General features: G+C 42.3%; 1 protein-coding gene across 1 annotated transcript in view; it reads left to right on the top strand.

Annotated features, from left to right (window-relative positions):
* Positions 1 to 10: 10 nt before the first annotated feature.
* The window catches only part of disc1 (DISC1 scaffold protein), a gene marked incomplete at its 5' end in the record, with an annotated part of 59840 nt that continues 44517 nt past the window's right edge, over positions 11 to 15333 (top strand). Inside the window, 5 exons of the mRNA XM_080782122.1 lie at positions 11 to 559; positions 2329 to 2398; positions 5201 to 5357; positions 7390 to 7486; positions 8360 to 8580. Of these exons, the coding sequence (XP_080638248.1) occupies positions 11 to 559; positions 2329 to 2398; positions 5201 to 5357; positions 7390 to 7486; positions 8360 to 8580 (1094 nt within the window). The remainder of the gene's footprint in view (positions 560 to 2328; positions 2399 to 5200; positions 5358 to 7389; positions 7487 to 8359; positions 8581 to 15333) is intronic.

The raw sequence follows: 15333 nt of genomic DNA, 5'->3' as shown, positions 1-15333 counted from the left end.
TGATAATCTATCAACGAAGGCCAGTTCCCAATCGACAGCAGCATCCTCGTCTCTCAGGCCGCCTCTAGCTAAACTATTAATTCCTAACCAATCAGAGCCCACTTCAGCAGCACCAGCACCGGCCAGCCAATTAGTCGAGAGCGAGGAGCTGTCATTTGGTGAGAAGTTTTGGCAGGATCAAGGCCAGTGGAACGGCAGGGACGTTACATCTGACCTGCCCGACTGTGACTCCTGCTCTCTGGACACAGAGGTCACGTCCTCTCTGTCGGTGGACTCAGACACTGCCTCTACCTCAGGCTATGACAGCGCCACCCCAGCCTCGGCATCCTCCGTCACCTCAGGCTACGATAGCGCCAACCCAGCCTCTGCCACCTCAGGCTATGACTGCGCCACCCCGGCCTCCATCACCTCAGGCTATGACAGCGCCATCCCAGCCTCTGCCACCTCAGGCTACGACATCGCCACCCCAGCCTCCTCTGACCAGGGCTGGGACAGAGTAGTGAAGAAGTACGAGGTCATCCTGCAAGACTCCCTCCAGAACAACCGTACCAATGCCAAGGTGGGTGCGATATAAGACTGTTGCAGAGCAAAATGGTAGACCCTTAGAGAGTTAAATTGACACTCATAACTTTGGTCCAAGGTTGTGCTTTATTGTTACATCTTGTGTACAGGTACATAAATGTCATACATAATGACACTTTAGTCAAAAATATAGGCGTTTTATTATGTTTCAGCATAATGGTGGCATAAAGGTTGGTGGCTTTAAATGGTCCATTTTGAGGGCTTAGCATCCATTTTTGAGTTTGGCATACAGCAGATTTGGATTCAGCAGACCTTAATACCCCTAGAAAACATGTACCGGTATGCCATAAATTAACACGATTTGCCTTCAGCACTTTAAATAAGCACATTCTCTGAAATCCTGCCTTGACTAACACCACTTATGGTGTTCTCTGCAATTGCATTAACAACTCCTGTCAGTTGGTCAGTTGGTCAGGACACCTGAGTGGAACAGGTAAGGATAGCGTGTTCTCCAAGTAGGGAGGCGTTGCAAATTAGGACAGGTAGTTTATGCTGTCATAATATGACCCCCCCCCCCCTGTCAAAAAACACTTTGTGTCTGAAATAGACACTCATGCTTTCTACGGTGTGATTTGGGGCCCTAAGGATGAATATAAAATGAAAATCAACATCCTAATACTGTCCAATACTTAGAATTTTGCTGTCAAAATATGACTCCCCTCAAAAAACACTGTTACGGCACTCATGCTTTCTAAGGTGTGATTGATGGTATTTATGACAGCTGTCAAAATATGACTACCCAGTCTGCTATACAATGCTATAATACATACACCAATGTTGAATTGCTGCTCTCAGGGCAGATTTTGAATGCTGCTCTCAGGGCAGATTAAATGCTACAGGCCCACATACACCAATGTTAATTTGCTGGTCTGAGGTCTGCTCTCAGGACAGCTTACATACCGTACAACCATGTAAATTTGCTGATCGGGCACTGTCTGCAGTGCACACAGCCAGAGCCTAATCTGCCAAGATAAATATTGCACACTTACTTGTTCTGATTCTATAATAAATATTGGTTAAATCTATTTGTGCGTTATCTGACTGAACTACAGTATAGGCCTACTGTCAATGACTACTGGAATTTGACTATCGGTTCATCAATTCACCGGGGGTGACACAGATAGAGAATAAAATGGCTCCAGAGATTTAATTGTAAAATACTTTACGAGTGTCCTTTCCCCCCCACTGTTTTACAATTTACAATTTAGGCATTTAATCCATAGCGATTTACATTAAGCAAGAACAAAAAAGCATGGGAATACATCACATAAAAACATTTATCAAGAAACATGCGTAAGCTAAGAAAGTGTGGAACAGTGGAATATCTATATAATGAAGCTATACATATAAACTATACATCTATACTACTATGCTATACATATGTACTATGACGTGCTATGACAATATACAATGCAATTATAGTGCTGTCTACATAACATGCATAAGTCTGTATCAAACATAAGTCTGTATCAAATGCTATCTAAGTCTACAGAAATGCTATCTAAGGGGGTGGGGTAAGTGCTATGGGCCATGATGGAGTCTACTACGGCGGAAGATTGGGAGTGATGCTGCAGTTCTGACTGCAATGGGAAGTGCATTTTCAACGTGATAGCCAGTGCACTCGTACTTATTTTGTGTGCCTGTGTGGCGTTACAAAAAAAAAAAAGAAACCCTTGCCCTCTGTCTGGACTGTTTGGTAATCTGTTGTTTACAGTTTCCTTTGTTCAAACTTTGTTCCTCTCTCAGATTGAGTCCATGATGTTGAGGCTGCAAAGACTCCAACAGAAAGCCATTCTGGATGATGACTATGACACAGGTGAATGACTGATTTTTTTTTGTCTTGTTTGGTTCTTGAGAAGATCTCTTTTTTAAAGATTCTAAATTCTCAGCATTTGTGTTTTTGCCGTCTTTGGGTTCGTTCGGATCCTCTGGCTGAGAAACACTGGCTTCAGAGGCTCTGTAGCTTCTGCTTAAGTAGTGAGAGGTGTTGTTTCATTGCATGTGAGGCAGAGGGTAGTTTTATTTGTTGTGTCATCACACTTACAGCAACTGATATTGTCAGTCAGTAATATACAGCTTGCAATCTTTGCAGAGTCATCCGTTTCATATGACATGCTCAAGTCTCAATTATTTCAATCTTTGCAGAGTCAGACGTTTCATATGACACTCTCAAGTCTCAATTATTGCCTTTGGGGTTTTTCTTATTGTCTTGTTGAGATCATATTTAGACCCCCCACACACACACACACACACACACACACACACACAAAGAACGAGCAGCAAGAATCAAGTCAAGAATTTAATCAAAATGATATTGATATACAGTGAAAACAAGGGCGCTTACCGGACTCTTTTGATTCTGATTGAAGATTCAACAGGGTTTATTCATCAAGTGCTCATACAAGTATGTGCACTGCGGTGAAATATTAGTGTGGCATGCTCAAAAAAAACATAATAATGGCAAAGTATAACAAAAATACAGTCATGATACAAGAGTAGCCTACTGAGCAGCCTTAAGTAATAAAGTGTAACCGGGCACATGAAGATAATGAAGTTATTCAGAGCCTGGAGGGAGGTTGTTTACTGACTTTAACTATCCTGCTGGAATCAGAGATAGTTATGTGGTCGTTACTGAAACCTTTCGGTGAGTTCTTTGGTCGACGAAACAGGTTTTGTATTCATTTAACCATTTTCTTCTTTCTTAGTATCCACTGTTGCTGTTTTTTCTGTCTGATCTCCCACGAATCCAGCTTTTATTAGAATGATTTCACCTTTTTATTTCAGTTTTATTCAGCTGATCTTTCTGTGTTTGGCGAGTGAACGGGGAGAGGAGAGCACAAATCCAATTTGGACTTCAGACTTTTTGGCACTGTGAAAAATGAAAGGCGTTAATCTGAGTTTCTCTTTGGCCTCTTGGTGTTAGCATTAAGTTATGCTTTAGCTATTGAAAAATAGCAGATCTACAAGCTCATAGTGCGCCACCGAGTGGCGCGCTATGAGCTTGTAGATCTGCTATTTTTTTAAATCGAAGGAACCACTGACATAGAAACAGCTTTTTCAGAAAGCTGTCAGGATGTAGAAGGACATTTTTAGGTCAGGTCAGGTCAAAATGGGTTAACTATCAGCCACTCTATCCGGACACTTTGACTTATTTGCGCTGTATTGCACACAGGATGTATCGCGGGTCGGAGTGACCCATTTCCAAGGACTTTGTGACAGAAATAAAGACCAACATCTGCTGGTCGTTGCCTGGAGACTTTGAACTATTTAGTTGCAGTGATTATGTGGGTCAACATACGTTGTTGTTGTTGTTCGCTGTCTTACCTTTTCTGTCCACATAAATATTTATGAAAAGTCTTTATGTTTTTAAGGTTGACAAAAAGTGTATTCTAATATTTCTGCTAGATATTGTGACTGCAGTACCTATGCGCCACGATACATTTCAAACTGCTAATTATGGTGTACAATGCAGTGTTGTTTTCGGTCTTTGTTTTAGTCATAGTCTTTTGAATAGCTTCCATTTAGTTTTAATCACCCGGAATGTCTAGTTTCAGACAGTCGACTAAATATCATAAGATTTTAGTCGACTAAATCTACGGGTGATTTAGTCGACTAAAATGCATTTTGGCATTTTGATGCCTCCACAATGACTGTTTTTGCACTTCCTGAAAATAGCCGATCTACAAGCTCAAAACGGGTGGCAGCGTGATGCGTTGTGAGTTTGTAGATCTGCTATTTTTCAGCATGCAACCAATTGTAAAATGACCCATACAGGATCGCCAACACACTAGTCCCTTCCTAACATTTTAGTCCAGTTATTATTTGTTGACGAAATTGTCAGTATATTTAGTCTTAGTTTTATTCATCATAGCTTAGTTTTTATGTAGTTTTCGTCAGTGAAAAAAGGTAGTCGAAGAACTTTTTTCATCTTAGTTTTAGTCGACGAAAACAACACTGGTACAATTTGTACATTAATCCAGTTTAAATAATGAGCAATGTGCCAATTAATGTAATCTAATCAGTGACAGCTGGAGAAGTGGGTTGTGTTTATGGTTAGCCTCAGTGAGACCAGTGTTGCCATGTCCACTTATTATGAGCGACTGGGCTTATTTGGGCTTGCATCCAAATGTTTAAATTATTATTCATACCAGTTTAAACCAAATATTTTCATGTAATTTGTCCACTGACCCTCATCTGAAAATGTTTTGTGCCTGGGGACCCTGTACCATATTTGTGTTAAATATTTTTAATAGCAGATCTACAAGCTCACAATGCATTGTGTGCTTGTAGCCAATGTATATAGGTTAAAAGTGCTCATGTGCTCTAGAGTCTCTAGACCTAGTTGCTTATTTCTCTCTCAAAATCTGTCAACAATGGTATATATATATAGACCAATGAAAGAACTAGGTCTCAAGGAAATATAACATTGGGTGACACTTTTCCCATCTCCCACACAGGACATTATGTTGCTAATCTATATGCCTGTAAGTCCTCTTGTCTGTCATTCAATCAATGAATCTATTACGACTGATTGATTGAATACTTTATTAACAGTTTGCGAGAGGGCTTGTTTCCCTCCTGACTGTTGTTAACATTGTAGCCAAATGTGTTTTTGCAGCGGAGCGTTTTGGCAAGAAGCTAGATGAGCTGTGCAGAGAGAGAGGTGCTCTGAACCTGGGTCTTCCCTCCAGACAGCCCAGCGTGGCTCTGTTCCTCGAACGTCTCAGAAAGGCAGTGCACAGCGCCCTCCAGAGGACAAACTACAATCAACCTAGGTAAGTCACCCAGCCAGCCAAAGTGAGCAAAAACACTTTCATAGTTTCTTTACTATAAGTTGTTGCTAACTTGCTAATGATGACGGCTTTCTTCTGTCGTTCAGCCATTTCCGATGCATTAGATATTCCAGTATTGATTGGAGGAAATATATGTTCCTTGTTACATTTTTACTTTCATAGCTGAAAACCGCAAAGTGCACTGTTTTTTATTATTATTCTGATTTACAGTAGTGCCGTGTCCAAGACAAATATACCTTCTAGGACAATGACGTCTGTCGACAGAGATTCATGTTTATTTTCTCTATAGCAGTCAGCGGTCATGAACCATTCCCATACTGTCATGTGTGTCCATATAGTGTTGTAGAGTGGAACATAACCCATTTAGACCCGAGGACCATTCTTAAAAAATGTCTTCTAAATCCTAAAAGTTTTCTGAAAAACCTTATGTTTCTATGATCAGTGGTACTCAACCTTTTTTCATGTCAAGGTCGGACCCCCAGATCTATCTGTATTTGGCCGCAGACCCCCATCTGAAAATATGTAGTTCCAGGGACCTCCCCGCAGAAGCAAAGATTTGAGTTAAAAACGTTCGCTCTGAAAGAATATAATACTCAAAGATTTGCGCCCACATTTTCACGATTTTTCTAAAATAGCAGATCTACAAGCTCATAGCGCGGCACCGAGTGCCGCGCTATGAGCTTGTAGATCTGCTATTTTTCAACAGCTAAAGCATACCATAATGCTTAAAAACACCAAAAAGGGGTTCACCGTCCAGAATGGGATAATGTTAGAGCAGTCAGTAATGCATGCAGCAAACGAGGGAGAGCTCACAGAAATAGCTCTTGCAAGCAGGAAGGAAGTCAGGTGGGGCCATGGCTGTGTGTGTGTGTGTGTGTGTGTGTGTGTGTGTGTTCTGATGGAATGTTGCTATTGCTCCAGAACAACGCGTGCCATGCATACATACTGTTATGCATGTCTGTCTTCATCAAGCCATAAGATAAGCAAGCCTTGCCATGAGCCATGCTGAGCCTTTCTCCTGTTTCCGTAGCGTGAGGAAGCTTGAGGTACAAGTACACCCCCTGGACAGGACGCTAGCACTGGGGTGCAGGGCAACTGTGACGATGGCGAGGGACAATATATTTCCACACTCACTCCAGAGGGCCACTGTGCATATTACTGTCGTAGCAAAAAATACTTAAATGGCCGATCTACAAGCTCAAAACGTGTCGCAATGTGACGCATTTTGAGCTTGTAGAGCAGCTATTTTTGCTCTATTTGAATTGAAAACCTGAATAATGTTTTGCTATTTTTGAATTGGAATCCTCCAAAAGTAACCTTTTTTTATTGTATTTCAAAATGCATTTAGTTATAGTTATGTTAACTTTATGAACTGTTAACATAACTACATTGGACATAAAAAGACAATAACATTTTAGTACTAGTCATTTAATACTATTCATGAAGTAATTAAAGTGGGGTTGGAATTGTAACAGCTGAAATCAATACTATATCAGTATTCTGATATTAACATGCGGGCCACATTAAGTGAAGGTGGGGGCCGCATGTGGCCCCCGGACCGCCAGTTGCCCACCCCTGCGCTAGTATGTCACACATTGTCACAGCCAGGGACTCCCAATCCAACCCATGACGCTGAGTGCCAAGCAGGGAAGCACTGGGTCGCATTTTTAGAGTCTTTGGTATGTCTTTGGTACCCAACAAATGCATGCATATTCAATCAGGAATCAGAAGTAGATTTAAACATTTATTGCAACAAATGGAATACAGTTGAATACGGTTAAACTCAGCAGTGTAGCAAGCAGTGAGAGAAGCAGAGATCTGATGAATGGAGAAGCCATATTTAAATGAGCTGCCCTGTTGGTTAGAGTTAAGATTAGGATTAAGGTTACCGGTAGGTCATTTATGATGATAAGTTTAGGGTAACGGGATATTAAATGAATGCAAATAACCTAAAAGTTTGGTGTGTGTGTGTGTGTGTGTGTGTGTGTGTGTGTGTTGCTGCGGTGGACACCAGGGAGGGCTCAGAGCCTGCTGCGGTGGAGCAGTCTGACTCAGCCCAGGCTCCACAACATCGAAGAGAGCGCCTCGTCCAGGAGAAACATCTGGTTGAGGTAAGGAAAGGAAAGGTACTATATGTTTACCCAGGGTAACTGGACTAAGCTCAAGAACTTGTTTACAGCCAGGCCCTGCTCATAGAACATTTCATGGTAGAGGTTCAATGCCTTGTCCCAAGGGCACTTCAGCAGTGGTCATTTTAACGTGCCGGTCCGGGGATACGAACTAGCGACCTTCCGATATCAAGACCGCTCCGCAAACCGTTCGGCCACCGCTGCCCGCTTGCTCCACTGTAGATTTTCATCAGCCTTTGTCTTTGAGCTATGTATATATTTAATGTATTTTAGTACACCATATCCTTATTGGATGTATTTAATGTATTTTAGTACACCATATCCTTATTGGATGAAGGAAAAGGAGACCTGGTAAACTTCTAATGACTTTATTTTCATTGCGGAACTTCAATAGAGGGTATGCGCGTGACATCAGCATCAAACCCGGAGGTTATGCAGGAACGCCTACTGAGTGGCAAAAAACTACTTTCTGGCCTTGACAGAAAGTATAGTCTACACAGAAAAGTCCCATTTGATCACATTAAATGACTTTAAACAACATTAACACCTTGAGGGCCCGGGCCTATTTAATCCAATCATAAAATATGCCCATCGTTTATTGCGCCCGGACCACTTTTACCGACGGACCGGATGTTGTTGTGAATGTGTGTGTAGCAGCTAACAACAGCCACAACACTAAAGATGTGATCGACAACAACGAGAGGTAAGAATAAATCTATCGCGATAGTGGGCGATTGGGCGATAGCCAATGAAATTCAAGCGACGCTCGCCGTTGGTCTCCCGCTGTTAAAAAACGTACTGTCACAGTAACGCTAACGGAGACGTTGACATGACTCCTTTGTGTGTGACCTCCAGGCAGAGATAGCGGAGCTCCAGCGGAGGCTGTCGGAGCTGCAGCAGCGCAGCCAGAGCCTGGAGCAGCAGATCCAGACGGAGGAGACGGAGGAGCTGGAGGTGTCCGTGCTGCGGAGCTGCAGCGCGCCTCAGCTCCAGGACATGAGCCGCGCCCTGCAGGACCTCATCACCTCCCAGCACCGCACGCAGATCTCTGTCACCCCCTCGCCCTCCATGCTCAGGTTGGTAAATAAAAATGGTAAACTAAAAATGGTGCATTTATATTATGTGTCTTTATCCAAGGCGCTTTGCATAGATTCACACACGCATTCATACACAGGTTCATGCTCCGGTCGGGGGCCTGATGGTAACGCACGTCATGTTGTAGTCACTGGTTTTAAGTAGTCATCAGGCAGGAAAACCACAAACCGGAATCGGAAGTATAGCCAAAGTTCCCTGTGATCAAGTAAAGGGCATCATAATTTTAGGGCCTACCCCAATAAAAAAAAGCCTTGAATCCGACACGTTTTCTTCAAGTACGTCTTGGAATAGTTTGTTTGGTATATCCATAGTTTATTCCAACTCGTAGCGACTGGCGAGACTAAAAACCAACATGGGGGAGACCAAAACAGACCAAAAAAAACACAAACCGGAACACTTAATCCCTACTACTATCGTTGGCTAGTTTGTTGTATGGATGACTAGTGGAAATTGCTGAACCTCAAGCTCACAATGTGCTGGATTGCTCGTACACATTGTGAGCAAACTTTTGCTACGTTGAAAATGTCAAAAATAAGTTTTATAAATAAATATGTACCAGGGACTCGACTGTACCATGCTATAGATTTAACTGCTTAATAAATGCTGGTGGTTTTTGATTGATTTTAGTACTTTATAAGTCGTAATGCAGTCAGTCAGACTTTAAACTCTAAAAGGATAACACAAAAAAGTCCTGGGAACTTGTGTCTATTGTGGTACCGTGTTGTCTAATGGGTTATTTTACTTATTTCACTTTCAAACAAGTTTGGGATTATTTTAACGTCTATACAGGCTTTTGTGAACACCCCAGAGACACTTTTCAAGTTGCTTGTTTCAGTATTTAGATATTTGATGTTAACACATTCTGGACGGGAACCCCTTTTGATGTTTTAACTAAGCATTATGTTATACATTAGCTATTTAAAAATAGCAGATCTACAAGCTCATAGCGCGCCACCGAGTGGCGCGCTACGAGCTTGTAGGTCTGCTATTTTTGAAAAATCATGAAAATGCGGCACAAATCTCAGGCCTAAATGGGTTAATTCTATCAGACACGCCATGATGGATTCATCAGAAACACCCGTCCCTGGTTCTGGTTCTGCTGACTGATCTCGTCCTTCTTACGCCCCTAAAACGATAAAGGCCGTGTTTTCTTTCAATTACTTTTTTCATTTATTGTTTTTATAATTGTTTTTGAAAATTAAAAAACTTAATAATAACTAGGACACTATCAGTCATCAGACATCACTTTCCAATGAGTCCATGTAATCATGGTTAAGATGGAGTTTGAAGTTACAATGGGCTTGATTAGGAAAGGGGGGCGTGCCAGATTAAATTAATAAAAATTAATCAAAGCGACATAAAAATGACCCCAAACATGTTTGAAAGCTTGCTGCTGATATTTACCTGTAGTACTGTTAAAGGCCACACGGGGCTGCTAGAGAACCATGAGTTTGAAGAGAAATGCTACGTTTTGCTGTCTTTTCTCTGTTCTACCCCCGGTTTGAACCCAGATTAGTTCACCACTGAGCTGATAGAGCCTGCCTGCTTGCTCTAGGGAGAAATTACATTTTGACCATCAGGTCAAAGTTTGTGTCAACCTATATAGTATAGCATTTTCTTTTCATTAAAAACAAATGGGACTTCAAGGTTAGTTTTCTTGTCATTGTACCTACTGGTATGGTTTGAAGTGTGTCAGTTGCCATTATGAAATAGTGAAATGTCAAATTATGATAAGAAAACATGATTCATTCAGTATTCTAGTATCACTGAATAATCTAGTACAAATATGAGCACATGAGGCTAGTATAGGTTTAAAATAAAGCTGCACTGATGCCACCAATAAATTGGTGACAAGAGATTCCATAGAGGCTTCAGATTATGTACTTCTATCATATCAATCTGTCAGTTGTCTTGGCTCTGCCTTCATTGGGGTCTGTTTCGAATGAAACCTCATAGGATGGCTTCAATAACAACATAGAATGAACACGTTTGCAGCATTCACCGTTCTGCCCTCGAGGTCAAGGTGGAAGCTCAGGGTTTTCAGTGTTCTGCCGCCTCGAATTTGGGCCAACATAGTTCACGATTCAGCATTGTCTACATCACGGTCAAGCTCAAAGGTCATTGTCCCCTCCCCATGAAAGAGCGGAGGTGGTCTGTGCGACAGTGTGTGCGTCATCATTCTCCTGCAGTGCACTTTACTTTCACACCTATAGTTTGGTAAACTTGGAACGATTGATTCGGGGCTGAAGTTGCAACACTGTTTAACCCATTCTGGGCGGGAACCCCTTTTGGTGTTTTACACTTTAGCTATTGAAAAACACCAGATCTACAAGCTCATAGCGTGGCACCGATTGCAGTGCAGCGGCGGCTATCCGGACCCCTGTGGGTCTGGAAAAATGGTGAGTGAATGGTGAGTGAATCCACCACTGCCCAAGGGAAAGTCGTCCAACATGTCCTGGTTCTCCTTGGGGCGTGTACTGTACCATGAAGCTGGGTTTGAGGGTAAGCGAGGTGACCTCGGGTGTAACCGTCTGTTTTCAGGGTTAACAGTGGTTCACTTCTTACTCGGGGACCAGGATATGTGACATAACTGTGCAATCAACTGAACTGACCAATCCGTTGTCTTTCTATTCCTGTGGAGCTTGATGTGTACGGATCACAGTGAAACCCTTGGATTTTCCTGTGATGATTTTCTTATGAGGTATTAGATAGATTAGATGCTCATCGGGGGATTAAGGGAGGTTATCGGGGAGTTATCTGTGTCAGCTTCTTGAACCGTGAGCTCTTGGCAGCAAGTACAATCAAAGCCATTTTTATTGAGCTTTTGTATATCCTTCCTTGTAGCATACAACAAGCAATTTGTTGTATCATCAGAGTCATGAGTGACTGATGAAGACCGCACAGGTCTAAACGTTAGTCGTTCTGTATACCAGTACCTAATAAAAGGCTCTAAATGTCCGTGCTTCTCCAGTGTCACTGTCCTCTCCTCCTCCTGCAACACAAACCTGCTCATTGGGAGCAGTTATGGGTTCAGTGTCTTGCTCAAGGACACTTCAGGGGAGCCAGGGATCAAACCGAGAACCTTTCCTGACATGTTTACTATTTGCTTGTCGTTAGTTAGTTGTTACCATAATTTACGGGTGTGATGACAATAATGATGATAATAAGATTAATATTGTTATTGTTCTCCACTGTATGTTGTCATGGGGCCCATAATTTCAAGCGACTTGCCTGCAGGGAGCAAAAAGAAAGCAAATGTCCTGTCTTTAGGGTGTGACGTCGACAACGTATAGCCAGAGAAATCCACAGAGAAACGTTGGCAAACGATTCAAGAGTGCTTATTTGCAGTTTCAGAGAGAAAGTGTCAAAACAGTTTGATCTCATCTCCGCTTTTCTCTTTTTCTCCTTTTAATCCATGCGTCTCCTGCGATCATCCTCCCTCTCACCTACTTGAACCTGTTTTGAATTTTAATGGCTTTTCCTCGGATGCAAATGAATACTTTGCATCATATTGTCTGGTGTTAACCCATTCTGGGCGGGAACCCCTCTTGGTGTTTTAAGCATTATGTATACTTAACTGTTGAAAAGATATATATTCTTTTAGAGTGAACGTTTCTAACTCAAATCTTTGCTTCTGAGGGGTCCCTGGAACAAGATATTTTCAGATGGGGTTCGGCGGCCAATTACATATAATATTTGGAGGTCCTTGACATGAAAATGTTTGAGCACCATTGACATAGAAACATGGAGGTTTTCAGAAAACTGTGTAGGATTTAGAAGACAATTTGATTTTAGAATCGTCCTCGGGTCTAAATGCGTTAACCCATTTTGGGCAGGAACCCCTTTCGGTGTTTTAAACATTATGTTATAATTTAGCTATTGAAAAATAGCAGATCCACAAGCTCATAGCTACGAGCTTGTATAGGTCTGCTATTTTTGAAGAATCGTGAAAATGCGGCAACAAATCTTTGAATATATATCTTTTCAGAAGACTTTATTTTATTTTGACGTCAGGCCTAAATGGGTTAACCCATTCTGACCGGGAACCCGTTTTGGTGTTAGCATCATGTTATGCTTTATCTATTGAAAAACAGCAGATCTACAAGCTCTTAGCGCGCCACCGAGTGGCGCGCTACGAGCTTGTAGGTCTGCTATTTTTGAAAAATCGAAGAGCGACTGACATTTTTCAGAATCTGATCTCGGGTCAGAATGGGTTCATCAGACCAGTGTGTGTCCAGTGGAAACCTCGTATGAATCTGATCTCAGGTCAGAATGGGTTAATCAGACCAGTGTGTGTCCAGTGGAAACCTCGTATGAATCTGATCTCAGGTCAGAATGGGTTAATGGCCTGGCAAGCATCCGCTGCCGACGGAAAGCCCTTTTCTTCTGCTTCCGCCGGGTTTAGAAATATATGTAAATTGTACTTATCGCCTTCTCAGCGGCGTGACCCGCCATCTGTGGCATAATTTGATATCTGACACGTCCTCACCTCAGACTGGAATGCAGAAGCGAGCGTCTGATTGAAATTGCGGCCTGAGATTGGATATTATATTCAGCTGTACGTCTCTCTCCAGGTTGTCATGCATTGGGTCATCGTGTTGATTGTATCGCACCCCTTCATCAACGCGTGACACTCGTCTCTAACCCACCGAGACCTGGAAGGCATCTGTGTCACCTTTTTTTAGCTTTGAACCATAATTTATAACCATCATTTATTAAACTTCAGCTGTTGAAAAATAATAGCAGATCAAGATAAAAGCTCATAGCTTGAAATTCTATTTCAAAGAAAACTTCTTTTTTTTTTTGTGGCTTACACCTTATTTTTTATGGAGGGACAGACAGTAGGCTGACAGGACATGGGGAACAGAGATGGGGGGGTGACATGCAGTAAAGGCCGTCGGGATCGGGAGTCGAACCCGCGGCACACTGCCAGACTGGATTACCAGCCAATTAAGGTGCCTGGACCGCTGAGCCACGGCCCAGGCCAAAGCAAATGTTTTTAACTCATATGTTTGCTTCTGGGGAGTTCCCTGGAACAACATATTTTCAATGGGGGTCGGCGGCCAGTTTCATATAATGTTTGGGGTCCTTGACATGAAATAGTTTGAGAACCACTGATATAGAAACATAAGGTTTTTCAGAAAACTGTCATGATTTTAGAAGCCATGTTGTAGAATCCGGTCCCGGGTCTTAAAGGGCTAATACCGAGGTGTAATTCCCAGCGGTGTCACCGGTATTAGAACAAGAGGTGATCTGCATTTTCCACGTCTCACTGCTCGGCTGTCATGCGTGTTTAGGCTGAACGTTAGTTTACTTTACCCAACAGCAGTGCCGTGGTGGTGCCATCTGACTGACTGTTATGATATTATTATTTATGGGCCCAGTGGAACCAAATGGACGCTTGACGGTTCCATTTGCACCCTCTCTCTGAGTGGGTTTTAACACGCTGGATTGTACTGTGCATTAGTCGCGCCTCAGGGGGACTGTCTGTTTCAGACTGAGTGTGATGAATTTCATGCTCCACTCTTTTCTGTTTACTAATGCGTTTTGGTTTTCTTGTTATTACCTTGTGATCTTAACCCATTTAGGCCTGATTAACCCATTCTGACCTGAGATCAGATTCATACCAGGTTTCCACTGGACACACACTGGTCTGATGAACCCATTCTGACCTGAGATCAGATTCTAAAAATGTCAGTCGTTCTTCGATTTTTCAAAAATAGCAGACCTACAAGCTCGTATCGCGCCACTCGGTGGCGCGATATGAGCTTGTAGATCTGCTATTTTTCAATAGCTAAAGCATAACATGATGCTAACACCAAAATGGGTGCCAGGTCAGAATGGGTTAAATCCTAAATCATGTCAGTTTTCTGAAATACCTCATGTTTCTATATCAGTGGTGCTCAATATTTCACGTCAAGGACCCCAGGAACTATATGTAATTGGCCACAACCCCCATCTGAAAATATGTTGTTCCAGGGACCTCCCCAGAAGCAAAGATTTGAGTTAAAAACGTTCGCTCTGAAAGAATATATATTCAAAGATTTGCACTACATTTTCACGGTTTAAAAAAAATAGCAGACCTACAAGCTGCCGCGCTATGAGCTTGTAGATCTGCTATTTTTCAATAGCTAAAGTGTAACGCAATGCTTAAAACACCAAGACTGGGGTTCCCACCCAAAATGGGTTAATGATGGCTTTTCTTTTACATGTTTGCATAATTACGTAAGCAAGCAATTTCTGACATTGCACATAACCAGGCTAATGCAGCCCTAGAGATACTAATACATTTAAATTGAACAATAATAATTATACATTTTATTTATACCGTATTCAGATAGATTGTCTCGTATAATGATCTACGTAGGAAATGGGGTGCAGTACTTAGTTTAGACAGTTTTTGGTTTAGACTAGTCATACTTAAGGCCTATTCATATCTGGATTTTCGGTGATGAGGTGACCACCGCTCCGGTGGTGAGCTGACCACCGGAGCTGAAATAACGTTGAGCGGTGGTGAGTAAAAACAGAGAGAAGGGCTGGAGCGGTGGCGGTGGTTTGCTCTTCACCGCGGCTCAGTGACGTCATGTTGTAGTTCGGTGGTCACCTCACCACCGAAAATCCAGACTATTTATGAGCCTTTAGTTTAGACCAGTCATTAGTCCTACAACTACAACCTATCTCAAACCCTCACCCTGAACCTATAACCTGCCACGGGGCAGCACACCTATACCTAA

The sequence above is a fragment of the Protomyctophum bolini genome, assembly GCF_963924005.1.
Source record: "Protomyctophum bolini genome assembly, chromosome: 14".
Classification (NCBI taxonomy): Eukaryota; Metazoa; Chordata; class Actinopteri; order Myctophiformes; family Myctophidae; genus Protomyctophum; species Protomyctophum bolini.
This window is presented reverse-complemented; position numbering and strand designations above follow the sequence as displayed.